The sequence below is a fragment of the Scyliorhinus torazame genome, chromosome 6 (genome assembly GCF_047496885.1).
Source record: "Scyliorhinus torazame isolate Kashiwa2021f chromosome 6, sScyTor2.1, whole genome shotgun sequence".
Classification (NCBI taxonomy): domain Eukaryota; kingdom Metazoa; phylum Chordata; class Chondrichthyes; order Carcharhiniformes; family Scyliorhinidae; genus Scyliorhinus; species Scyliorhinus torazame.
This window is the reverse complement of record NC_092712.1, coordinates 127,678,775-127,706,196: the sequence shown is the minus strand read 5'-3', so window position 1 is coordinate 127,706,196 and position 27,422 is coordinate 127,678,775. Positions and strand designations below refer to the sequence as shown.

Genomic DNA, 27,422 nt, shown 5'->3' with positions numbered 1-27,422 from the left:
TCTTCTATTCAGCACCCTTCATCAGCTCTATAAGCCTATTTAATATTCATATTATTGATGCTCTTTACCCCTGAAGACACTTCATTTACATATAAGCCTGGAAATTGTCAGCATATGATACCACACCATAACACCATAAGATATAGGAGCAGAATTAGGCCACTCAGCCTATCGCGTCTGCTCGGCCATTCGATCATGGTTGATATGTTCTTCATCCCCATTCTGCTTCCTTCTCTCCATAACTCCTGATCCCCTTATTGATCAGGAACCTCTCTATCTCTATCTTTAAGACACTCAATGATTTGGCCTCCACAGCCTTCAGCTGCAATGAGTTCCACAGATTCACCACCGTCTGCCTGATGAAATTCCTCCTCATCTCAGTTTTTAAAAATCATCCCTTCAGTCTGAGGTTGTGCCCTTGGGTTATAGTCTCTACTACTAGTGGAAACATCCTCTCCATGTCCACTCTATCTTAGGCCTCTCAGTATTCTGTAAGTTTCAATGAGATTCCCCCCTCATCCTTCTAAACTCCAATGAGTACAGACCCAGAGTCCTCAACCACTCCTCAAACGACAAGCTCTTCAATATGGCGATCGTTCTTGTGAATCGTCTACAGACCCCCTCCAAGGACAGCACAGATCCTTAGATACGGGGCCCAAAACTGCTCACAATATTATAAATATGGTCTGACCAGAGCCTTATACAGCCTCAGTAGTACATCCCTGCTCTTGTATTCTAGCCCTCTCAACATGAATGCTAACATTGCATTTGCCTTCTTAACTGCCAAATGAAATTGCATGTTGACGTTAAGAGAATCCTGAACTAGGACTCCTAAGTCCCTTTGTGCTCCTGTTTTCTGAAGCCTTATCCCATTTAGAAAATAGTCTATGCTTCTATTCTCCCTACCAAAGTGCATAACCTCACACTTTTCCACATTGTATTCCACCTGCCACTACTTTGCTCACCCTCCCAGCCTGTCCAGGCCCTTCGGCAGCCTCTCTGCATCCACAACACTACCTGTCCTTCCACATATCTTTATATCATCTGCAAACTTAGCAACAATGCCCTCAGTTCCTTCTTACAGATTGTTAATGCACATCATGAATAGTTGTGGTCGAAAACACTGAACTCTGCGGAACACCACTAGTCACCAGCTGCCATCCTGAAAAAGACCCCTTCTGCCAGTCAGCCAATCTTCTTCCATGCCAGTTTCCCTCACACCATGGGCTCTTATCTTATTTAGTAGCATCCTGTCTGGCACCTTGTCAAAGGCCTTCTGGAAATCTAAATAGATCAATTCCACTGGCTCTCCTTTGTCTAACTTCCTTGTTACCTCCTCAAAGAATTCTAACAGATTCGTCAGGCATGACCTCCCCTTGATGAAGCCGTGATGACTGTGCCCTATTTTACCATGGACTTCTAAGTACTCCGCAATTTCATTCTTAATAATGAACTCTAAAATCATACCAACAACCAAAGTCAGGCTAACCATCATATAAGTTCCCTAATCAAGTCTGTCTCATTACACATCAACAAATCCAGAATTGCCTGTTCCCTAGTGGGCTCTGTCACAAGCTGCTCCAAAAAATAATCCGACATTCCATGAAATGTCTTCTTAAACAAGGGTGATACATTAGCCATTTTCCAGTCCTCTGGGACCCTCCATGGCTCCAGTGATTCCTGAAATATCATCACCAATGCCTGCACAATCTGCCTTTGGAACCCTGAATTGTCATCCATCCAGTCCGAGTGATTTACTCACCTTCAGACCTTTCAGCTTCCCCAGCACCTTCTCCTACAGTCCCCTCTGAAGTTCTGGTATGTCATTGCTGTCTTCCACCATGAAGATTGATGCAAAGTAACTATTCAGTTCTTCTGCCATTTCTTTGTTCCCCATTACTACTTCTCCAGCCTCATTTTCAGTGGTCCAATGTTCATTCTTGCCTCTCTCTTACCTTTTATATATCAAAAAAAACTCTTGCAATCTTCTATTATATTACTAGCTAGATTGCACTCGTATTTCACCTTCTCCCCCTTAATTGCTTTTTTAGTTGTCCTCTGTTCACTTTTAAAGATTTCCCAATCCTCTGGCTTCCCCCTAATCCTCACCACATTGTATGCTTTTTCTTTTGTTTTTCTACTGTCACTGACTAACCTTCTCATAGAATCCCCATAGTGCAGAGGGAGGCTATTCGGCCAATCGACTGTGCACAAATCCTCTGAAAATGGGCCCAATCCCTTGCCCCTTTCCCATAACCCTACCTAAACTTTGGAGCACTTTAGAATGGCCAATCCACCTCAGTTACTCAATTGTAATACCATTACATCTGATTGCACCTTCTCCTTCTCAAACTGCAGAGTAAATTCTATCATAATGTGGTCACTGCCCTCCAAGGGTTCCTCCACCTTAAGTTCCCTAATCAAGTCTGCCTCATTACACATCAACAAATCCAGAATTGCCTGTTCCCTAGTGGGCTCTGTCACAAGCTGCTCCAAAAAATCATCCGACATTCCATGAAATCCTTTCCTTGGAATCCACGACCAACCTGATTTTCCCAGTCCACCTGCATATTGAAGTCCCCCATAATTAACGTAATATTTCCATTCTCATATGCCTTTTCTACCTCCTGATTTAGTTTCTGCCCCCCATCCTGACAAAGGTCTTGTTTCCTTTGTGCTGCCCCAACTCCCACAGAGATTCTACACCTTCCGACCCTATACTGCTCCTTGTTATCAAGTTGATTTCATTTCTTGCGAACAAGGCAACCCTGCCCCTCTGCCCATCTGCCTGTCCTTTCGATAGGACACATATCCTTGGATATTTAGATCCCAGACATCACCTTGCAGCCAGGTCTCTGTGATGCCCACAATATCGTACCCGCCAATTTCAATGTACGGAACAAGCTCTTCAACCTTGTTTTGTATACTGTGTGCATTTAGGTGCAACACTTTCTGTCCTGCATTGACCGCACCTCTTCTCATACTTGTCCCCCTTTTTTTGCTGTGCCTGAAGTTAGATCCATGCTGCTTTCCATCTTTCTATTCTATTACTTGTTTTGGAAACGTTACTAACTTCACCTGAGCTCTCAGCCCCTTTAATTAGTTTAAAGTCCTCATCATTAACCTGCACTCCTACCTTCCCCTTTAACTTTGATTTTCTCCTTGTCCATACAACTGAACCCTCCCCCCACTATTGTGCTATTATATGTTATTGTATATTGCTACCACATTGTTTCTGTGATATGTTGTGTTATCTCTTACTGCAGCACAGAAGGTGGGTATAAATATTGTTTTTGTTTCTGTTAGTCTGTTTGTCTGTAAACAATATATCTCTAAAATGGACAGATTTCGTTGAAAATTGATACATAGATAGTGTATAGGCCAAGGAAAATTTATTCTTTTTTTTTTTGGCGACAATGCAGATCCGGATCATGGATTTTTAAAGGCTACATTAACATTGGGTTATAGGTGGGTGGAGGCAGCCTCGTGTAAGGCCACTAGTTTGGGAGCACTGTTGACGGTGCCTCTGCCGTTCTTGCCGGCCAGCTACGCCACAAGTCCAATAGTGGTGACGGCCCTGAGGGTGTGGGGACAGTGGCGGCAGCACCTGAGGCTGAAGGGAGCCTCGGTTTGGGCTCCGATTTGTGGGAATCACAGGTTTGTTCTGGGGTGCTGGAGGTGGGGTTCCGAAGGTGGTGGTGGGCGGGAATCGAGCGGATTGGAGACCTGTCCATGGGGGGCAGTTTTTCGAGCTTAGAGGGATTGATAGAGGACAATGAGCTGCCCAGCAGGAATGGGTTCCAGTACTTACAGGTCCGGGATTATGTGAGGAAACAGGTGCCGTGTTTTCCTGACCTGCCGCCCCCAGGGTTGCAGGACAAAGTGGTGTTGAAAACAGGGGTGGGTGAGGGCAGGGTGTCGGAGATTTATAAAGAATTAATGGACTGAGAGAGCGCCCCGATAGGAGAAGTTAAGAGGAAGTGGGAAGAAGAGCTGGGGGAGGGTCCTGGAGGCTGGGTTATGGGAGGAAGCTCTAAGAAGGGTGAATGTATCCTCTTTGTCTGCTAGGCTTAGCCTCATTCAATTTAAAGTAGTCCACATGGCACATTTGACGGTGGCCAGAATGAGCAGTTTTTTGAGGGCACAAGCTTGGAGGGATTTTGGCAGGGATTCGCTGACGTGAGGCGAGATTCTCCGACCCCCGTCAGGTCGGAGAATCGCCGGGGGCTGGCGTGAATCCCACCCCCGCCAGTTACCGAATTCTCCGTCACCGGATATTCGGCGGGGGCGGGAATCGCGCCGCGCCGGTTGGCGGGCCCCCCCCCGCGATTCTCCGGCCCGTATGGGCCGACGTTCCGCTGCTAAAATGCTTTTCCCGCCAGCGTAGATTAAACCACCTACCTTACCGGCAGGACAAGGCGGCGCGGGCGGGCTCCGAGGACCTGGGGGGGGGGGGGGGGGCGGGGCGATCTGGCCCCGGGGGGTGCCCCCACGGCACAGGCCCGCCCGTGGATCGGTGGGCCCCGATCGCGGGCCAGGCCACCGTGGGGGGGGGGGCACTCTTTTCCTTCCGCCTTCGCCACGGTCTCCACCATGGCGGAGGCAGAAGAGACTCCCTCCACTGCGCATGCGCGGGAATGCCGTCAGCGGCTGCTAACGCTCCCGCGCATGCCCGGAGATGTCAGCTGGCAGGGCACCAAAGGCCTTTTCCGCCAGCTGGTGGGGCGGAAATTCGTCCGGCGCGGGCCTAGCCCCTTAAGGTTGGGGCTCGGCCCCCCCAAGATGCGGAGCATTCCGCACCTTTGGGGCGGCGCGATGCCCGACTGATTTGCACCATTTTGGGCGCCAGTCGGCGGACATCGCGCCGATACCGGAGAATTTCGCCCGTGATGTCTGAAGTGCTGAGGGTGAAGGTGGTCCCAAATCCAGAAGTGGCAATTTTTGGAGTGTTGGATGTCCTGGAAGTCCAGGGGGTGAAGGAGGCTGACGTTTTAGCCTTTGCCTCTTTGGTAGCCCAGAGACGGATCTTGGTGGGATGGAGGGACTAGGGCCGCCGAACATGGGTTGTGGGTGAGCGACCTTGCGGAATTCCTTAGGTTGGAAAAAAAATCAACTTTGCCTTGAGAGGTACTGTGCAAGGATTTGCCCGAAGATGGAAACAATTTATCGATTTCTTCTAGGATAGTTTAATCAGCAGGGGGAGGGGGAAGAAGGGGAGGGGAATTTGGGGGTTAAAAAAGGAGGCAGAGTGGGTGGAGGGTAACAGCAGGGAAGGTGGGGTGCAGGGGTGTTGGTTATTTATTTGTTATGAAATTTCCTGTTTGTTCTCTTTTTGCTTTTATTTGTGTTTGATGTATATGTATAAATGCCTTAATAAAAACATTTTTAAAAAAATATTGGGTCGTAGGGTGAATTGACATTAATTTTAGAATGTTGCGGTTGCTTTATTTAGAATGTTGTTGATTGTTTTAGAATGTTGTGAATTGTCTCAGCTGGTGTGATGGAAATTGTCACAGCTGTCAAAATATGAGCAGAGTTTTCAGAGCAGGTTATTGGATTGGATTCGTCTGAAGCCTCCTCAATAAGATGGAAGCTCTGAATAAAAATATTTATTTTCTCAGCTTTTTAATTACAGAGGATAAACCAGGCCAGGAAAAGTCACAAGGAAGAGCTGCAAAATTGTAATAAAACTGAGTTAACACAGTGAGGTGGTGTTAGGTGTGCTACTGAGTGCAGTCATCACTTGTTGTTTTTGTGATTGTGTGTTATATTATTATATAATAATACAATATTATTGTAATCATGTGAACACTTAACTTGATCCTATCATTGCCTCCAGAGCAAATTTATTTTATGAAGAGGTTACATTATTTGGATGTGGTAGTTTCAAATGAAGAAATCAATTTGATCTACATTGAGTCAGCACTAATGAGTCAAATGGGGGTTGATAGATTGCGCACTCTGTTTAAGGACAATTCTCTGATATTTTCCAGAATTATAGGAGCCTTCCACTGATTGTCCAATTTCAGGCTATAGCCACTTGTAATATGTATATCATGGAGCTGCATTTTGCGATGGATTTGGTCAGTGACAATGCCAGTAACACAGTTGTGATACCAGGAGGCCCCAAATTATTTGTATTTAGCAGAAGAAGCAGGAGTGTTCTTTCAGGCCAACAAAATAATCAGGACCATTGCCATTCCCGGCTCCTGACCCACAATGATGTGATCGCCACTCCCACTGCCCCAAGGACCTGCCTGGCTCCCAGTTAGGTGGTCTCTAGACCAGCCAATACTGCACCAGACTGAACCACGTGAGCTGCATTGGGATGTCCATTTGGTACCTGCAGCTCACCAGTTCTATTGAAGTGAGGTCTGAGCCTCCAAATGGCTTCCTCTCTGCTAGGGAGAGCAGACAGATAGTTCAATCAATATTTTATCCTCATGGAAGTCTACCCACTTAAGCTCTCAGACATTAATGCTGAAAAGAACAATATACAGGCTATAGAATCTTTTATACTGAGAGAAGAATCCAATTTGCACTGTGGTATTTATTTTTTAAATTATTCTTTGTCCCTCCAATTTCCCCCTTTCTCTCCTGATGGCATAGTCTTGTGTGGAGTCACAGTTTGATGGGCACCACCATCCTTTTCCACCTTGGCCACATATTAAATCTTAACATTGGAGGTTGGCCAATGATTTTCAAACGAATACTCAAGTATGGGAGAATAATAGCACAGACTGGTCCTATTTTCACTTGATTTTCATACAAGAGTAAACACTGGATAACAACTAGGGTGGAAACCCTGGGTGATTTTGCATTTTTCAGTTTAGGGGTGTAGAGAGTAATTGTAAAACATCATTTGACTCAGAGTCAGAGGCTTGACCTCGAGTCTTTCTGCTCTACATCCAGTCTGTGAAAATCCAGTCTAATTCAACTTTCCTGTCTCATAGTTCCTGTATTTCTTTCTATATTCTGTGCAGCTGTCCAATAGTTTCTCTAAACAATGCAGGCACTATGATTCATACAACAATTTAAGACAAAGAATTTCAACCACCCTTTACGCAAAGAATTTTCTCTGACTCTCCTTTAATTTTTTTTTGTCATTATCAGAAATTTGTCCCATTGGTGATTGACTATTACACGGTAAGTGGAGCTGCTCTCAAGCCACCGCAAAAGATTTTACTGAGAAATATCGAGAGAGTCTTTGTTCAGATTGATGCGTTTCTTGTATCTCCTGAAGCACCCGTTGCTGTGAGTGTCACGTGTGAAATAGCAATACAAGTGTGACTGCAGGAGATGATAGTTCTGAGAAAAGCAGAATGATGCAATTGGTAACTGAACCTTTCTTAGCCTTGTGTGCATTTATTGAATCCTGTTATCTCACTGCTGTAACATTTGTTCAGTTATTAATAAAAGATTGAGCTTTCAATCGGTGACAAAGCAATGTTTTTCATTTAAATATATTTTCTAGTTTATTTTCAAATTAAAAAGGAGTATGATTTGTCACAAAAAAAAGGAAACTGGAGCACCCGTGTTAATGGCTGATTCAGTCATGTTTCCTATGTTCACATGGCACTTCATCCATTTGGTAATGGTGGCTCCGGGTGAGGCCAGCATTTAAGCACTTCGGGCGGAATTCTCTGTTTCTGCGGCTAAGTGCCGACGCTGACATGAGATCCGTGGTGTTTCACGACCGGTAAATCGGTGTGAACCCCTCACCGATTCTGGTACCGGTGAGGGTCTAGCATGCGCACGGCTGACGACATGCACCAGTCGCGCCGTACAACATGGCGCCGGCTGTGCTCGACCCCACCCCTTGGCCACCCCCATCAGTCCCGCCGAGCAGAAGACTCGACCCCCCCCCCCACCACCCCCACCACCAGCGGCACGGATCCTGGCCGAGTGTGGCGGCGTTGGACACAGTCCGTAGCTGTCACGCCGAGTTCCTGCATGGTTGGGACCACACGTGCCCGCGCCGCTGGGAATCCTGCCCATTGGGGGCGGAGCATCACGGATGGGCCGGCCGATGTCGCGCCAATGGCATTGAAATGGCGTGTGTCACAACGACACCAGTCTGGAGGGGGCGGAGCATGGCGGACTGGTGTCAAACCGGCGCCGGCCCCGATTTTGGCATGGAAATCCATTCTCCGCCCAATCGGCGAACACGATTTTGGTGTCGGGCTACAGAGAATCCAGCCCGATCTTTGACAGAGGATGGTATCAAACACCTGGAGTCATTTTATTTTGGTAATGTCACTATATAAATATAAATTGTTGTTGTATTTCCTCACATCTACACAGTGTTGTGTGGACTGTGGCTGAGCAGAGTAGCCTTCCAAATGGGGTAAAGATGACAAGCGAGTGCAAGAGGAGAGTCGGAAGCTAGAGCATAGGAAGGGAAGGGGTTTGGGGAAAATATTGAGATGGCAGGAGAGTAGGGTACATCGTATTTCTCCTCAGAGGCTGCTGGGCAGAGAGAGAAAGAGACAGAGTGACTGAAACAGATATATGGCAACTTTGGTATAAAGAAGAATTGGTTCATAAACAAATCAAGGAATAGATTAAACTTGAGTGATGAGTAGAAGAGGTAATAATACTAGAGATAACTAGAGGATGCTAGAGGTAATAACAAACAGAAACAGAGAGATTGAACATGACAGAGAGAGAAACCGAGGAAAGCAACCTGAATAACTTCTGTTGGAACGTGTCCAACTTCAACGAGGATGCCAACTAATCAGGTCACTGTGTCATCAGATAATAGGGACAATTTGTGCTACTTGAAACCTACAGATATGGTAAGGAGTGAGGGAAGAGGAGGGGCTTACCATGCCTGGAACTAAGGTATTTTGAAGAGGAGCAGTGTATAGCTTTGTTAAATAAATTGTAATCATCAATGCTGTGATACAGCAAGAAGCTGTCCAATAATATCCTGAGAATTCAATCCATTACAGCACTGAACATTAATCCACCTGTGTTCAGCAACATTATCAGCACAAGGTCTCAATCAGGAAGTGGCTGGAAGTATTAATAGCCATGGGAGAGATAAATGAGCCTACAGGTCACAACCTAGTATTTTTTGGTAGGTCATACACATTTTTGTGGAAATTTCTACAAGGGCATCAGAGCAGATCTTTGTTATTGCAATTAATGATATACCATGAATTCACTCCAAATTGGAAAACAATTATTCACCTTAGTCTTTGAAATGAAAGCCATTGTTAACCAACCACAGATATTACACAGGCATCGACGCTAATAACACAAGTGGGGAATTTAGTGGAAAATGCTCAAGCTACATTGTAAGGATGTGATTTAACTCCTTTTGAAAAGCTGTGAAATTGGGTTATTTATTCTGGGGCTGTGAAAAGGTTAATGAATTGCAATACAGTTACTTCACACCATGCATAAAGAAAAAGAGGAATTAAAAAAGTCATTTGGCTGGGCCTGCTTTCTCCACTTATTTCTTTTCTTTTCCTGGAGCAGCATTTCGTACAGATTACTCCATCTCCATCCCGTCTGAGCAATGAATTTCTATCCCTCTTTGATCAGGGATTTATCCATTTATTTCTTGAAAAAAATCCAAAGATTCTGCATTGCCTATACGTGGGAGGACATGCTCTAGATTGCCGAGGGATTTCTTGATTTTTTTTTGGATCAAATCAAAGTTACTTTGAAGTTGCAAATAATCCGTGATATTCTCAGAAGTGTATAAAGCAGTAGATTCATGGTTTGGATTCTAACTGCTTCTGAACTTGTGCCACGCTTTCCACAATATCTGGTTGGGTGGGCATACGGTGCTTGTTGGAATTTTACACCTTTGCCTTCTTACTGTATTGCATGCATTGACTAAGCCGCCATTATCAGTACATGCTACCATGATGTGATGCAGATTGAAATGCTTTCATAAGGATCAATGAAGCTTCGTTGAAACAAATATACTTGTACGTACCCACCTGTGATGTGCGTACCTTTAAATATCACAAATCTTTGATTACACACAAATAAATGTGAAAGTTCTTATCTATCAATGTATTGGGCTGCATTCCATTGTCAATGATGATGAATGTGTGGTGGATAGTAATGAGTGACAAAAGCAGGAAAAAACACTAACCTTAACACTACACAGATGCAGCAGCATAATGACTCACTAACTGCAAGCACATCAAATCCTGGGAAAAGGTTAATGAAATTACTTAGCATTGATTTCATGACACAAATTATAGAAATTACATTTATAAGCATCTTGTACACATAATTCATAGACAAATTGCTTTTAAATTTGTAATTTTGCGAAACACATTTACACTGAATAAGCAATAAAAATAAACTCCCAAATATAACACTGCAGGCATTCCATTTCTCATTAGAATATTGTTCCGCAGTAAACAGCCTGTTCCCGCAGGTGCAAGAAAATTATATCATTGTTAAGGAGTTTCTTGCCATCAGACTGTCCCTCAAATATTTAATCATAAATAAATCAAACAAAGTCATTGTGATTCTTAATTTCAACACATTTTTGTAGCATGCCATACACAGGAAGCGCTGTAACTTTTAGAAGGGCCACTTCCTTTTGAGAGAAAAATGATAGAGTGAGGATATAGACTACAGAGTATCTAAAATTAATGCATTTGTTACTAACGTTATGCTGCTCAGGCAGTAAGCGATTAACAGAATCTCCATTTCTACTGATCCCCTCCCTCTAATTTTCCTATTAGATAGCTAGAAATCGGCTTGTGACAAAATTAAATTCTCTATTTAAAAAGATAATACGATATACCTCAGGACCAGTTTCAAAGCTCATTTTCATATTTAAAAGTGTACTTTAAAGTTACATTTCCCACACTTTTTCAATTTCACTCTATCGGATTTACAATAGCCTGCTCATATGCAATAGATGACTTATGACAATATTCATAGAATCACTACAGTGCAGAAGGAGGCTATTCGGCCCATCGAGTCTGCACCGACCCTCTGAAAGAGCCCCCATACCCCCACCCTATTCCCATAACCCAGTAACCCCACCTAACCTTTTGGACACTAGGGGAAATTTAGCACGGCTAATCCACCTAACCTGCACATCTTTAGACTGTAGGAGGAAACCGGAGCATACGGAGGAAACCACGCAGACATGAGGAGAAAGTGTAAACTCCAGACAGACAGTTACCCAAGGCTGGATTTAAAAATAACTTTATAAAAATATACCTCTCAACCAATTTTATTCTGTAACATTAACTTTGCATTTCACAGTACAGCGTCAAATTGTTTGTCAAATGAATCCAGAGCTTCTGAATTTAATCATTTATCCTTGCCTTGGCTTGGTTGGGTGACCTCATGGAGTTCCTACATTTGGAGAAGATCAAATCCACCATTAGGGCGTCGGCAGAAGGGTTCTTCCTAAGATGGCAGCCATTCATTTCCCTTTTCTTTTTCTTAAATAAATTCAAGAGTACCCAATTCATTTAAGAGGCAATTTAGTGTGGCCAATTCACCTACCCTGCACATCTTTGGGTAGTGGGGGCTGTGGTGGTATGTATTGGGGTCATGTGGGACTGTGAAGCCGTGATGCTATTGGCTGACAGATCCCGGGTCCTGGTTGGCTGTTGACTCCTGGCTCCGCCCTGAAGGCGGAGTATAAGAACCCGAGCTTCTCCCCACTGCTTCATTCTGTTGCTAAACTGCTGGGGACAAGTCTCGCTTAATAAAGCCTCATCGACTTCATCACTACTCGTAAGTCATTGTGCGCTACAGGGGCGAAACCCATGCAAACACAGGGAGAATGTGCGAACTCCACACGGACAGTGATGCAGGGCCGGGATTGAACATGGGACCTTGGCGCCGTGAGACAGCAGGGCTGACCTATGCGCCACCTTGCTGCCCCCATTTCTCTTTTCAAAAGTTAGTCGCTGTCAGTCGTTAAGGGGGTTTAATGTTGGGGGTTAAGATTGGGTATGTTCTTGATTGATGATTGTGTTCTTTTTACGTTGTAACTTGAAGCACCTCTCTTATATTATTATGTTATTTTGTTCATAATAAAGTTTTCAATAACAATATATTTTTTTTAATTCATCCTAGAAATGTGTAATTATCTGTGTGAAGAATAATTTCTAATTGTTTTTCTAAATTTCCCCTTCACAACTCTGAACTGGTGTCCACTTGTCCTGATGCCCGGCATATTTGAAAGCAAAACATAATCGTTTTTAAACAGTTCAAAGTCCAGCCTACCAAGCATACATTACACTGATTCCGATGTTGTTAACTTTATACTCAGAGAATATTGACCGCATAAGGTGTATGTAAGGAAAATTTAACATAAAGCAATATTTCCTTCAAATGTGCTGCTCTGTGTGACTCCTTCACATTCTGCCTAGATGTCACTCTTCTGCCTCATCTATCCACCTACCCATCTGCCTTGGTCAATGTTTTTATTCCCTGTTCTGTTTGCTCATCCCTACTCCTACTTGATCTGTTCTCTCTCTCCATTAATGTGTTTCTCCCCTCCCTCCCCCAGTTATTTATCAGATCTATCTGACCATCAGCATCTACCTTGCCCATGTGTCTGTGCCTCTTGCCTGCCCATTTATCTTTTGCCTGTCCACCCACATGATCTTAAGCCTACTTATCTAAATGCTTGCCAAATCTTTCTCTCCCAGTGAGTCACGCTGCTGAAAGGCAAGGCTACCTCAGAGATGAAGCTGTTCATTGTGAGACTGGGACAGTCTTGCCATTTCCACTTCATGACTTGCTGTGAGAAGAGCATCAAACAGTCTGAAGGTGAAGCTTCAAAAAAAAAAGAAATGGGGGTGGGAGGATGGATTGGGATGTGAGGATAAGTGGGAGAAGAAAACTAGTTTGGTAAATGGACGAGTTCTAATTTGACGAGTCAATATTTTCCTTAAATATTTATGCATTAGAAAAATTGCTCGAGTCAAAAATTCAGCGATAGTGAGAGAAACATTATTAATTATGTTAAAATTTTCAAGGGCCAGCACGGTGGCGCTGTGATTAGCACTGCTGCCTCACGGCACCGAGGAACCGGGTTGAATCCCGGCTCCGGGTCTCTATCCATGTGGAGTTTGCACATTCTCCCGTGTCTACATGAGCCTCACCCCCACAACCCAAAGATGTGCAGGATAGGTGGATTGGCCATGCTAAATTGCCTCTTAATTCAAAAAAAAAAATTGGGTACTTTAAATTAACAAGACTATGTTAAAATTTCCAGCATGCGGAAGTATGCCTATTCCTAAATCGAGTTTATCTATTCAGAAATTGATCCTCTCTGGTGTATTTTCATTCTAAAGGACTGACACTGAAACATGAGCATAAAGAGAAGATAATGTGATAATGTGACGTGTTTCGATACGCAATGAGGGTAAAACTCTCATTTGTACTCAGCCATTTTGCACAAATACTGAACACTGGGTACCATAAAAATGTAATTATTGTACATATCATTATCAATGTGATGTGAATGGGCATTACTTTGTCATACTTTCAAATGAAAGAGCATTGTAAAACTGTTTAAAAATCATGAACTTCGGTCACTTTGCCAAAAGTTGCAATGATTAAAAAGAGTTGTGTCTTTTTTGAAAATAAACTGAACAAAATAGTCCAACATTTCTCTTCTCTTTCAATTCTCAGGCCAGATTCTCTGGCCTACTGGCAGTGCACCCCATCCCGCGGGTTTCCCAGCGGTGTGGGGTGGTCTCGGTGGGAATTCCCATTGACAGTGGGGGGAGCAGAGAATGCTGCCACCAGCGAACGGCACGCTGCATCCCGCTGCTGGAAAACACATGGCTGGGAGGCCGGAGAATCCCACCTTCAGTTTCTTTCCTGGCCTATTTTGATTCCCCGTGTTTCAGTTCAGTTTTATACATAGGATCACTTTTCTTTGTAACAGGTTTGCTACCTCTGTCCATAATTTATATAAATTTGTTCTCTCGCACCAAATAAAAATCAGAATTTTTTTAAAAAATCAATGATTCAAAAATTGATATGTATAAATCTGAGCATTCACTGATTGTTTTTTGATTTAATTTTTTCAGAGAATAAGACAAGCTATCTGATGATTAGATCATGTGACTTTCCCTCATGGATACCTTTTCATCCCCACCGAGCATTCAGATGTTGGGGTGCAGAGTGTTGGAGCTAATTACAGGGCATTGTACTCCACTATCTGATCTGGCTAATGGTGACACCAACTGGCTGGATTTTTCTCCAGTAGGTCTCAGTGTAGTGATTTCAATTTTTTTTGAGACAGGCCTGAATTGAAAAGGGAAATTGAGAAAGAAAGCAGAACATTGCAGTTTCTCAGGAAACTTATACTCAAACTGAGAAAGGGAAACAAAAACTCTGGGTCAAGCTACACAAAAGGAGACTGAGCCTTCAGATCTCAGTTGACGATGGGTCCAGTGATGCAGTATGATGCAGGCTGATCCAGGCTAGATCCAGAAGCTGAGAATAAGCAAAGATATAGGCTGGGATTCTCCTCCCCCATTTTCGGGTGGTGGGTAAGCCAGTGGGGGTACAGAATCCAATGGAGGTCCCCAAACGGCTTACATGCCAGCAGAATTACCCGTTCCCATTGTCCCCGCCCCTCTCCAAAGACATAATGGGGTTGCCACCCAGAAAAGACAGGAACCCAATTACCATACATCAGCATAGAATGAGCAGGCTTCCCCACTGTATCGTCCCCTCATGTTTGGGTTTCCTCCTCTGCCGACATGACGTCATGTTGGCAGGGTTTACAATTTGTCTGGACCAACGGTGACCTGGCGAAGAGAACCCATCAGGGGTGCACAGGTAGGTACAGCCCCCAGGTAGACAGAACATCATACGTGCCCGGGCAGTAAACTGGCACTTCTCGGGCACTGCACCCGACAACTGAAGACACAACCAGACACCTAGTTCCCTCCATTTCCCTCTTCCCTTCTGTTGTGAAGACAAAGGGATCATTGCTTGATCTCCCCATGGGCTTCGTGGAGTATGTGTTCCCGTATTGAGCAGTTGGAGGCTCACCCAATAGGGACGCGCTAGTGGGACTTTAAATCCTGTGTCCCAGACCCAGACTGGCATTCTCAATGGTCCCAGGCCGGGAGGCTAGAGGCAGCCGGTTTATTTCTCTGCTAGAATAAACTTTTATTTCACTTAGTCTGGCCTCCACTGGAATTATCACACCATCCCTTTACCTTCCCTACTTCCTCCTCTCTTCACACACCTTCCCTTTCTCTCCGTACACCCATTCCTAAATAAAGGCCAAAATAGTTCATTACCACATGTTGAATTTGGTCCCACTGCTCACTCATGGGCCTCAGCCTAACTTTCTGCTGAGAAGCAAGTTTATGTTTACAACTCCATGATATCATGTAATGCCATAACAGCATGAATATGTTTCACATATCTAAAATTCTGAAACACCAATTAAAGGATTGATCAATGTTACAAATCACAGGACACAATTGGTAATAAAAAGTAATTCAAATAAAATAGACTTCTTAATGTGTTTCCACTATCGCGGTCTCGGGAGACAGAAAATATATTTCACAAATATATTGTCCATAGATTTTAGATATATCGTCCAAAATGCTATTATTTTCCTTTTATTCCTAATGCACAGTTGTAGCACACATACTGGTCTTGGGTCTATGAATGTATTATCTATATCTTCACATTAGTAATGTAACCATTAATCAGCTTGGAGAATTGAGACTCCTGTCATCTCCTGGCATCTATAATCAAAATCCATCACAAATACAAATACAGTTGGATGTACTACATAAGAAGCTTCCATTACAATTAAATCAATTTAAATATCTTTTTTTTAAGAACATCTGCACTTACAACTTCATATCAATTTGCTCACAAAGGCAGTCCTAATACTACAGGACACTCACAGTAAGAATGTCATAATTATTTATAGTCCTGTTATACAGAAATGAAGCATGAACATGCATTTTGTTTCTGTACTGTGTCCGCAGTAACATTAATTAAATGTTTGATGTTTTTGTATTGATATCACTTTCTGTAGTTAAGTGTTCAGTTTAATTCCATGATTCACTGTCACTGGTTGCATTGGAGCTCGTGACAGAATTTAAGATAAACGTCTGGCGAGGGCATTTTTAAAATGTCAGTCAAGCCTGAGAAAGGGAAGGGCAACTCAGCTGATCCATTGTGAGTTTGAATTGGCCTCCTCACTGCATTTTGTATTAATTTTAATGACAGCATTAAGATTAAAAAAGAGATTTAAATGTGGGAGGGTGAGCTGTGAGGAGGATGCAAAGATGGTTCAGTAGGATTTGGACAAGTTGAGTGAGTGGGCAAATGCATAGCAAATGCAGTATAATGTGGATAAATGTGAGGTTATCTACTTCAGTAGCAAAAAAGCGGCAGCTTATTATCTGAGTGCCTATAGATTGAGAAATGTGCACTGAGACCTGGGTGAAAGTAAACATGCAGGTGCAGTAGGTGGTAAAGAAGGCAAATGGTATGTTGACCTTCATAGCCAGAGGATTTGAGGACAGAAGCAGGTATGTCTTTTTGCAATTATACAGGGCCTTGGTGAGGCCACACCTGGTATATTGTGTGGAGTTTTAGTCTCCTTATCTGAGGAAGGATGTTCTTGCTATAGAGGGAGTGCAGCGAAGGTTTACCAGGCTGATTCCTGGGATGACGGGATGTATGTATGAGGAGAGATTGAGTCCATTAGGATTATATTTATTGGAGTTTATAAGAATGAGAGGGAATCTCATTAAATCCTATGAAATTCTAACAACACTAGACAGGGTAGGTGCAGGAAGAATATTCCAGATTGTGGGGAGTCCGGAACCAAGGGTCTAAGGATTTGGGATAAACCATTTAGAATCATAGAATCATAGACGTTTACAGCATGGAAACAGGCCCTTCGGCCCAACCAGTCCATGCCGCCCAGTTTTTACCATTAAGCTAGTCCCAGTTGCCCGCACTTGGCCCATAACCCTCTATACCCATCTTACCCATGTAACTATCTAAATGCTTTTTAAAAGACACAATTGTACCCGCCTCTACTACTACCTCTGGCAGCCCATTCCAGACACTCACTACCCTCTGAGTGAAGAAATTGCCCCTCTGGGCTCTTCTGAATCTCTCCCCTCTCACCTTAAACCTATGCCCTCTAGTTTTAGACTCCCCTACCTTTGGGAAAAGATGTTGACTATCTACCTTATCTATGCCCCTCATTATTTTATAGACCTCTATAAGATCACGCCTAAGCCTCCTACGCTCCAGGGAAAAAAAGTCCCAGTCTATCCAGCCTCTCCTTATAACTCAAACCATCAAGTCCCGGCAACATCCTAGTAAATCTTTTCTGCACTCTTTCTAGTTTAATAATATCCTTTCTATAATAGGGTGACCAGAACTGCACACAGTATTCCAAGTGTGGCCGTACCAATGTCTTGTACAACTTCAACAAGACGTCCCAACTCCTATATTCAATGTTCTGACCAATGAAACCAAGCATGCCGAATGCCTTCTTCACCACCCTGTCCACCTGCGACTCCACCTTCAAGGAGCTATGAACCTGTACTCCTAGATCTCTTTGTTCTATAACTCTCCCCAACGCCATACCATTAACTGAGTAGGTCCTGGCCTGATTCGATCTGCCAAAATGCATCACCTCACATTTATCTAAATTAAACTCCATCTGCCATTCGTCGGCCCACTGGCCTAATTGATCAAGATCCCGTTGCAATCCTAGATAACCTTCTTCACTATCCACTGTGCCACCAATCTTGGTGTCATCTGCAAACTTACTAACCATGCCTCCTAAATTCTCATCCAAATCATTAATATAAATCACAAATAACAGTGGACCCAGCACCGATCCCTGAGGCACACCACTGGTCACAGGCCTCCAGTTTGAAAAACAACCCTCTACAACCACCCTCTGCCTTCTGTCGTCCAGCCAATTTTGAATCCAATTGGCAACCTCACCCTGGATCCCGTGAGCTTTAACCTTCTGCAACAACCTACCATGCGGTACCTTGTCAAAGGCTTTGCTAAAGTCCATGTAGACAACGTCTACTGCACTGCCCTCATCTACCTTCTTGGTCACTCCCTCAAAAAACTCAATCAAATTTGTGAGACATGATTTTCCACGCACAAAGCCATGCTGACTGCCCCGAATCAGTCCTTGCCTCCCTAAATGCTTGTAGATCCTGTTTCTCAGAATACCTTCTAGCAACTTACCTACTACAGACGTTAGGCTCACCGGTCTGTAGTTCCCAGGCTTTTCCCTGCTGCCCTTCTTAAACAAGGGCACAACATTCGCCACTCTCCAATCTTCAGGCACCTCACCTGTGGCTGCCAATGATTCAAATATCTCGGTTAGGGGACCCGCAATTTCCTCCCTAGCCTCCCACAACATCCTGGGATACATTTCATCAGGTCCCGGGGATTTATCTACCTTGATGCGCTTTAAGACTTCCAGCACCTCCTCCTCTGTAATATGCACACTTCTCAAGACATCACTATTTATTTCCCTTAGTTTCCTAACATCCATGCCTTTCTCCACCGTGAATACCGATGAGAAATATTCATTCAGGATCTCACCCAACTCTTGTGGCTCTGCACATAGATGTCCTTGTTGATCCTTAAGAGGCCCGACTCTGTCCCGAGTTACTCTTTTCCCCTTTATGTATCTGTAGAATCTCTTTGGATTCTCCCTTGCATTATTTGCCAAAGCAATTTCATGTCCCCTTTTTGCCCTCCTGATTTCCCTCTTAACTCTATTTCGACAATCTCTATACTCTTCAAGGGATCTACTTGATCCCAGTTGCTTATGTACGTCATATGCCTCCTTCTTCTTTTTGACCAGAGTCTCAATATCTCGAGTCATCCAGGGTTCCCTAGTTCTACCAGCCTTGCCCTTCACTCTAAAGGGAATGTGCTTACCCTGCACCCTGGTTAACACATTTTTAAAAGCCTCCCATTTACCAGCCGTCCCTTTGCCTGCCAATAGTCTCCCCCAATCTACCTCTGCAAGTTCCTGTCTGATACCATCAAAATTGGCCTTGCCCCAATTAAGAATTTTAACTCTTGGGCCAGACCTATCATTCTCCATAGCTATCTTAAAACTAATGGAATTATGGTCACTTGTCCCAAAGTGATCCCTCACTAGCACTTCTGTCACTTGCCCTTCCTTATTTCCCAAGACGAGGTCAAGTTTTGCCCCCTCTCTAGTCGGTCCATCCACATACTGAATGAGAAATTCCTCCTGAATACACTCAACAAATTTCCCTCCATCCAAGCCCCTAATGCTATGGCTGTCCCAGTCAATGTTGGGAAAGTTAAAGTCCCCTGCTACTACCACCCTATTATTCTTGCAGCTATCTGTAATCTCCTTACATATTTGCTCCTCAATTTCCCGCTGACTATTTGGGGGCCTGTAGTACAGTCCTACCAAGGTGTCTCTCCCTTCTTATTTTTCAGTTCCACCCATATAGACTCAGTGGGCGAACCCTCGGATATATCCCCTCTAAGTACTGCCGTGATGTTCTCCCTAATCAAAAACGCCACTCCCCCTCCTCTCTTACCTCCTGTTCTATCCTTTCTATAGCATCTGTACCCCGGAACATTGAGCTGCCAGTCCTGCCCCTCCCTTAGCCATGTTTCAGTCATAGCTATAATATCCCAGTCCCATGTGCCCGTCCATGCCCTGAGTTCATCCGCTTTGCCCGTCAGGCCCCTTGCATTGAAATAAATGCAGTTTAATGTAGACCTTCCTTGCTCTCTGCCCTGCTTTCTCTGGTCATGCTTTACACACTCTCCCTTCCTGCCTTTTGTTTCTGTCCCCACTGACTTCCTACATCGGTTCCCATCCCCCTGGCACATTAGTTTAAACCCTCCCTAGAACTGAGATGAGGAGAATTTTTCATCCGGGGAGTGATGAAACTGGAATTTACTACCACAGAAATCAGTTGAGGCCAAAACATATGTTTTCAAGAAGGAGTTCGATATAGCTGTAGAAGTGAATTTAGTGTGCGGATTAGTTGCCCGTTTAAGGGCATTCATTAATATCTAGTTGCTTGGCTATATTATAAGAAAAGGCACCTGCTAAAAGCATGATGGGATACTTTGCTATATTTTTCTCTGATTCTGTACAAACTCTTGGAAGGTCGAGTGATGTAAACAGAAAACATGCCAAATAATGTTTTTGCAGAACTTTCCCAAGGTTTGCTTTGTGTAAATATGGTCCGCGGAACCTGTGTTTTGTTCACGAGATTGTTTACTTCATGGTATAAATATATGCTCTTAATATTGTAAGGTAGGATGTTCGGAGTGGCCTTCTGACCACTACGGCTCCTCCACGATTCGTGTCCAAGTAAATTACCTGAAACGAAGCTCGAAGCATCTGACTATCTTATTTCCACGACAATAGCTCTTGGTGCTAAAGTATCACAGGATATGGGGGAAAACTGGTATAAGTTACTGAGTTGGATGATCAGCCATGATGATGAATGGCAGAGCCAGCATGAAGGGTTGAATGGCCTCCTCCTATTTTCTATGTTTCTATCACTGAGGTGTAAGCAGAGAAAAATTAATGACCAATCAAAAAGTAGATTTTAGGTCACATGACCAAAACTTTAGTCAAAAAACTCAAATGGAGATGAAGATGTGGAAAGGTTCAGGAAATAAACTCCAGAGTGACAACTTTGATGCTTGAGGGCAATGCTGGGGCAAAGGGAGAGTGATACACAAGAGGCCAGAGGTAAGAAATATAAAGTGTAAAAAGCTATTGGAGCTGGTGGAGGTTTCAGAGAACCAAAGGAGCATGGCCATAAAGGGATCTAAACTTGAAGAAGGAATTTAAAATTGAGACCTGGTAGTCAATACAGTGCAGCAAAGGACTTGATCCAGGATAGGATAAAGGCAGCAGAGTTATGTGTAAGGTAAAATTTACAGGGCATGATGGATGGGGTGATCAGTCTGGAGAGGATTGGGATAGTCAATTCAGGACATAACTAATTTGTGATAGCTAATGTTATGGATGTTCATTGCAATTGAGGGGATAAGGGACCATATAATCAGCTTGGGTCAAAAAGAGCATCGGGGTTGCAAATAGTCTGGTTCAACTTGAGACAATGTCCCGGAAAAGATGATGGAATCAATGGCAAGAGTGCAGAGTTTTTGTTGGGGGCCAAAGAAGACAGCTTAAGTCTTTCCAATGTTTAACTACAGGAAATTGTAGCTCATTCACGACTGGCCAAAACAGCAGCAGTTGAAGAGTGGAGAGATACAGATAGGGGGCGAAATTCTCCGGTATCGGCGCGATGTCCGCCGACTGGCGCCCAAAATGGCGCAAATCAGTCGGGCATCGCGCCGCCCCAAAGGTGCGGATTGCTCCGCATCTTGGGGGGCCGAGCCCCAACACTGAGAGGCTAGGTTGACGGCGGACGAATTTCCGCCCCGCCAGCTGGCGGGAAAGGCCTTTGGTGCCCCGCCAGCTGTCGCGGAAATGACATCTCCGGGCGGCACATGCGCGGGGGTGTTAGCGGCCGCTGACGGCATTCCCGCGCATGCGCAGTGGAGGGAGTCTCTTCCACCTCCACCATGGTGGAGACCGTGGTGAAGGCGGAAGGGAAAGAGTGCCCCCACGGGACAGGCCCGCCTGCGGATCGGTGGGCCCCGATCGCGGGCCAGGTCACCGTGGGGGCACCCCCCGGGGCCAGATCGCCCCGCGCCCCCCCCAGGACCCCGGAGCCCACCCGCGCCGCATTGTCCCGCCGGTAAGGTAGGTGGTTTAATCTACGCCGGCGGAACAGGCATTTTAGTGGCGGGACTTCGGCCCATACGGGCCGGAGAATCACAGGGGGAGGGGCCCACCAACCGGCGCGGCGCGTTTCCCGCCCCCGCCGCATATCCGGTGCCGGAGAATTCGGCAACCGGCGGGGGCGGGATTCACGCCAGCCCCCAGCGATTCTCCGACTTGGCGGGGGATCGGAGAATCTCGCCCCGGGATCCTGATAATAATCTTTATAACTGACACAAGTAGGCTTACATTAACACTGCAATAAAGTGATTGTGAAAAGCCCCTAGTCGACACATTCCAGCACCTGTTCGGGTACACAGAGGGAGAATTCAGAATGTCGAATTCACCTAACAAGCACGTCTTTGGGGACTTGTGGGAGGAACCCGGAGTAAACCCATGCAGACCACGGGGAGAACGTACAGACTCCGCACACACAGTGACTGAAATCGGGAATCGAACCTGGGACCCTGGCGCTGTGAAGCAACAGTGCTAACCACTGTGCTACAGTGCCGCCCATGGCACTGTGGGGTGGTTACAATGGGAACTCCCATTGAGAAGCGGCGGGAAGATTGAATCCTGCCGCCAGCGAACGGTGTACCACCAAGAAACACGTAGCTGGGGGCCAGGAGAATCCAGCCCTAAATCCAACAGGGAAATGAGAAATGTCTTTACTCAGAATGGTTAGAATGTGGAACTCACTACCACAGGAAGTGGTTGAAGCAAACAGCTCATGATGCTTTCAAAAGGAAACTAGACAAGTACATGAGATTAAAATGGAAGAAAAAGATATGCTGACATGCTGAGATAAGGGAGATGGAATGCAAGGAAACTCATGTGGCCTAATGGTCTGTTTCTGTGCTGCATTTTCAGTGATAGCCTATGTTAATTCAGAATTTTCAACTTCTGTCAGCTGACATTTGAACCCCTTATCTTAATAAATTAAAGTTCTGGATTAGATTTGTTAATTCCTTCGTAACTTTGAAAATTTCAATAAGATCTTCTCAAATTCTCTTCACCTTCAAATAAATCAAGGTCAAATTTCTCACATTATTAAGTCTTGATGGCTGGAATTATCTTTGTTGTTCAGCTCTAAACTCTCTCAAGGGCAGTGATACCTTTCCTTTGATAAGGTGTAAAGAGCTGTAAATAGTATTCTAGGTGGAGTCCTCTAAGGAAATAAACATTGGGGCGAGATTCTCCGACCCCCCGCCAGGTCGGAGAATCGCCGGGGGCTGGCGAGAATCCCACTCCCCCCGGTTGCCGAATTCTCCAGCACCGGATATGCGGCGGGGGCGGGAATCGCGCCGCGCCGGTTGGCGGGCCCCCCCCCCGCGATTCTCCGGCCCGGATGGGCCACAGTCCCGCTGCTAAAATGCCTGTCCCGCCGGCGTAGATTAAACCACCTACCTTACCGGCGGGATAAGGTGGCACGGGCGGGCTCCGGGGTCCTGGGGGGGGCGTGGGGCGATCTGGCCCCGGGGGGTGCCCCCAGGGTGGCCTGGCCCGCAATCGGGGCCCACCGATCCGCGGGCACTCTTTTCCTTCCGCCTTCGGCACCGTCTCCACCATGGCGGAGGCGGAAGAGACTCCCTCCACTGCGCATGCGCGGGAATGCCGTCAGCGGCCGCTAATGCTCCCGCGCATGCGCCGCCCGAGATGTCATTTCCGCGCCAGCTGGCGGGGCACCAAAGGCCTGTTCCGCCAGGTGGCGGGGCGGAAATTGGTCCGACGCGGGCCTAGCCCCTTAAGGTTGGGGCTCGATCCCCCAAGATGCGGAGCATTCCGCACCTTTGGGGCGGCGCGATGCCCGACTGATTTGCGCCGTTTTGGGCGCCAGTCGGCAGACATTGCGCCGATACCGGAGAATTTCGCCCCTCTTCCCACTTATTATGCTTTACTACTCTCTGCATGTCTTTCCAATAATTACATAGAATTTACAGTGCAGAAGGAGACCATCCGGCCCATCGAGTCTGCACCGGCTCTTGGAAAAAGCACCCTACCCAAGTCCACACCTCCACCCTATCCCCAAAACCCAGTAACCCCACCAGCTCTAAGGGCAATTTTGGACACTAAGGGCAATTTAGCTTGGCCAATCCACCTAATCTGCACATCTTTGGACTGTGGGAGGAAACCGGAGCACCCGGAGGAAACCCACACAGACACGGGGAGAACGTGCAGACTCCGCGCAGACAGTGACCCAGCGGGGAATCGAACCTGGGACCCTGGAGCTGCAAAGCAATTGTGCTTAACACCATGCTACCGTGATGCCCTTATGACCACAATAATATATATGTATATTATGCTTGCAATTTTCAAATTTCTTGAAATACATTCGGTGGAAGTTCAGCAGAAATCTCACATTGGGCAGAGTAAATGTCCAATTATACCCTTCCTTTCGGGGTGTTCATCAATCTTTTGCAGAAGTTATAGAGGGAGAGCGGGGAATCGCTGCAGAATTTCTATTTCCCTAAAAGCCTGGCATATGACAAGCCTTTATCCCTTCACAACTTTCAAAGGAGTCCCATTTTATTTTGCCAACGTAGTAAAATTGTGACAAAACAATGATGAACACCTGAAATGGCCGACCAAGTCAGATAGTGGACGAAAACCACTTTGGAGCCACCCGGAGGCAGTCAGATGCTGTGATGGAAACTCTTTAGACTTCTATGGAAGCAAGAGTTGGGTGAGCTGAATTGCCTTCTACATCTGTATTAACCGGCCAGAATTTTACGCTCCCCCGGGATGAAGTTGCATGGATGGGATTCTCTCCAGGTTCCTGCCCGCCCCAACCTGGTAGCGGTTTTACACTGGAGTGGTCAGGACCTCGGATGGGAAGCCAGCCATTGCCCCAATTAAGGCCCTTCGATACACACTTAATGGCCACTTAATGGCCTTTTCCCACCCAACCTCAATTTTTAGGCTGGTGAGCTCTGGGGGGGGGGGAGCATGTAAATAAAGTAGGTTTGATTTTGGGTGGCAAGGACTGGGTGGCTCCTCTATCAGAATCCTCCTTCTGACTGGGGGTGCCCTCCCGGACCTCCTTCCTCCCCTGGTCTATCCCCAAGATCCCCATCATCCCCAAGATCCCCATCTTCCCCAAACAACTCCCCAAACATATCCAAACTTCCTGCTCTGGGATCCCTGCCGCTTACCTGTCCTCCGGATCACAGGACTTAGTACCAGACAGCACCCCCTGCAGTACCAATTCCAGCCACTGCAGCACTGTGCCTAGAGGCACTGAAGAGTTGCCAGCCAATCTGATTGGCCAGCAGCTCTCCAAGGTGGGACTTCCTCCCCAGTGAGGGACACAAATCCCACCTTATGCCAATCATCGTTTTTTAGAGTGTAACAGAGGATTGGGGTTGGTGGAGTTGGCAGGACAGAAAATTCAGGAAAATTCAGGCCATGATTGAATGTCTTGACAAATGAGGGTCATTTAGAAAATATTTAAAGTGTGAAACAATCCCTTGAAAGAAAACAAAAATATAAATTCAGGGGTCAGCTTCCGAACCTGGGCCAATAATAGTTTCAAAGTGTCTTTACAGCATGAAAATATATTGATTTTTCACCAAGGGCTGGTAAAAGCCCATACTGTAATTATCATTTCGCCATTGGTAAAGTACAATCAGGGCTTCATATGTAAATATAATGTAACCTCTCGCCTGTAGCATGTAAAATGAAATGGTTTTGATCGGGTAATTTGAAAGCATTTCTATGTGGTGCAATCGCCTTGTTGCAAGCTGTAATGAAGTAAGTGGAGCATAACTACATAATAACAAAAGATTTATTGGGATATATCAGAACAACTGGTGCAATATAGTGAAGCATTTTCGAACACAGTTAAGGATCAGTGCTCATTTGACTTTGTTTTTACATAACCCTGTTATAAATATTAGTTGACGAGAATCATTATCTGACTTGTTTAGCATCACAGGCCCTTTGTACCACATATATTTCCAAGCTAAGAAATTGGATCCAAGCATCTCCCAATTCTACTTCATATGCTTCATCACCTAATTTGTGACATTTTCTTAGCTTACCATCCAGATCCTCATGTCTCTAGGCAGATTTCTTCTGTTGGATATTGTGAACAATACCACATGTCTCTCAGTGACGACCTCAGTTAATGCCTTAAGAGAGATACGGAGAACATTGAGGCCACCCATGGACATCTGCCCATGCCAGCCCTGGCTCTTTGTGAAGTCTCCTGCATCATTCCCTCAGTGAATGACAAACCAATCATGGTTGCTGCTTGCCTTTTAAGGTTTCTTTACTTCCAGGTCCCAGTTCCAGGCTGCTCCCAGCACAGCTAATAAAGCACCAATCTTGCCCCTGGGCCACTTAGCTCCTTTACATTTGAAAATCATGAATGTCAGAACCCAGAAATGTTTGGAGTGTCGGTTCCCATCTCCTGATTGAAAATACAAATCATTAATGATCTTTCTCTCGCCCCAGGTGCTCCCAGACATGGGGGCGCGATTCTCCCATGCCGCAGCGTATGGGAGAATCGCTGTTCGCACCATATTTTCCCGCGGTGCCGGTCCGACGGCGCCAGGTGATTCTCCGAGGAGCGGAGAATCGCTGGCATTTGCGCCGGCGCGTTTGGCACGCCGCCGGACGCGGGTCGTTGTCCGGGGCCGGGCCGCCGATTCTCCGGCCTTGATGGGCCAAGCGCCGCACGGAAACGGCAGAGTCCCGCCGGCGCCGTCCACACCTGGTCGCTGCCGGCAGGAACTCTGCGCGAAGGGTCAGGGGGCGGCCTCTGTGGCGGGGAAAAGCGCTCCTTCACCGGGGGGAGGGGCCTCCGATGGGGTTTGGCCCACGATCGGGGCCCACCGATCGATGGGCCGACCTCTCCAGCCCCGGCCGTATTTTATTACGCGGCAGGCCCTGAAGCCTCACGCCATGTTGCGTCGGGGCAGGCGCAATGAGGATGTCCACCGTGCATTCGCGGGTTGGTGCGGCCCAACTGCGCATGCGTGGGTTGGCTGGCGCCCATTTGGCGGCGGGAAGGGAGGCTGGAGCAGCGTGAACTGCTCCAGCGCGAATCACTACTGCCCGCGCCCATTTCGAGCTGTCGCGGAACGCAACGGCGTTCATGACGGTGCGAACACTCTGGGCGTCATTCTCCGACCCCCCAGCGGGTCGGAGAATGGCCGTTGGCCGCCGTGAATCCCGCCCCCGCCAGTTGCCGAAGTCTCCGAAGGGACTCTCCGTACCGGGTAGGGGGATGGGGGGTCCGTGCCGGGGAGGGGGATGGGGGGGTCCGTGCCGGGGAGGAGGATGGGGGGGGGGGGCCCGTGCCGGGGAGGAGGTTGGGGTCCGTGCCGTGGAGGGGGATGGGGGGTGCGTGCCGGGGAGGGGGATGGGGGGTCCGTGCCGGGGAGGGGGATGGGGGGGTCCGTGCCGGGGAGGGGGATGGGGGGGTCCGTGTCAGGGAGGGGGATGGGGGGTCCGTGCCGGGGAGGGGGATGGGGGGTCCGTGCCGGGGAGGGGGATGGGGGGGTCCGTGCCGGGGAGGGGGATGGGGGGGTCCGTGCCGGGGGGGGGGATGGGGGGTCCGTGCCGGGGAGGAGGATGGGGGGGGGGTCCTTGCCGGGGAGGAGAATGGGGGGGGGGTCCGTGCCAGGGAGGAGGT

At 46.4% G+C, this 27,422-nt stretch overlaps 1 protein-coding gene across 4 annotated transcripts in view; it reads right to left on the bottom strand.

The window, feature by feature from the left end:
- LOC140425013 (E3 ubiquitin-protein ligase HECW1-like) overlaps nt 1–27,422 on the bottom strand; it is an 856,744-nt gene that overhangs the window by 719,806 nt on the left and 109,516 nt on the right. For 2 of the 4 annotated variants that reach the window (XM_072508780.1, XM_072508781.1), the window contains exon 2: nt 10,115–10,172. The exons of the other annotated variants lie outside the window; for them this stretch is intronic. In XM_072508780.1, coding sequence (XP_072364881.1) covers nt 10,115–10,141 — 27 coding nt within the window. In that variant the 5' untranslated portion in view covers nt 10,142–10,172. The remainder of the gene's footprint in view (nt 1–10,114; nt 10,173–27,422) is intronic. 4 annotated transcript variants of the gene reach the window in all.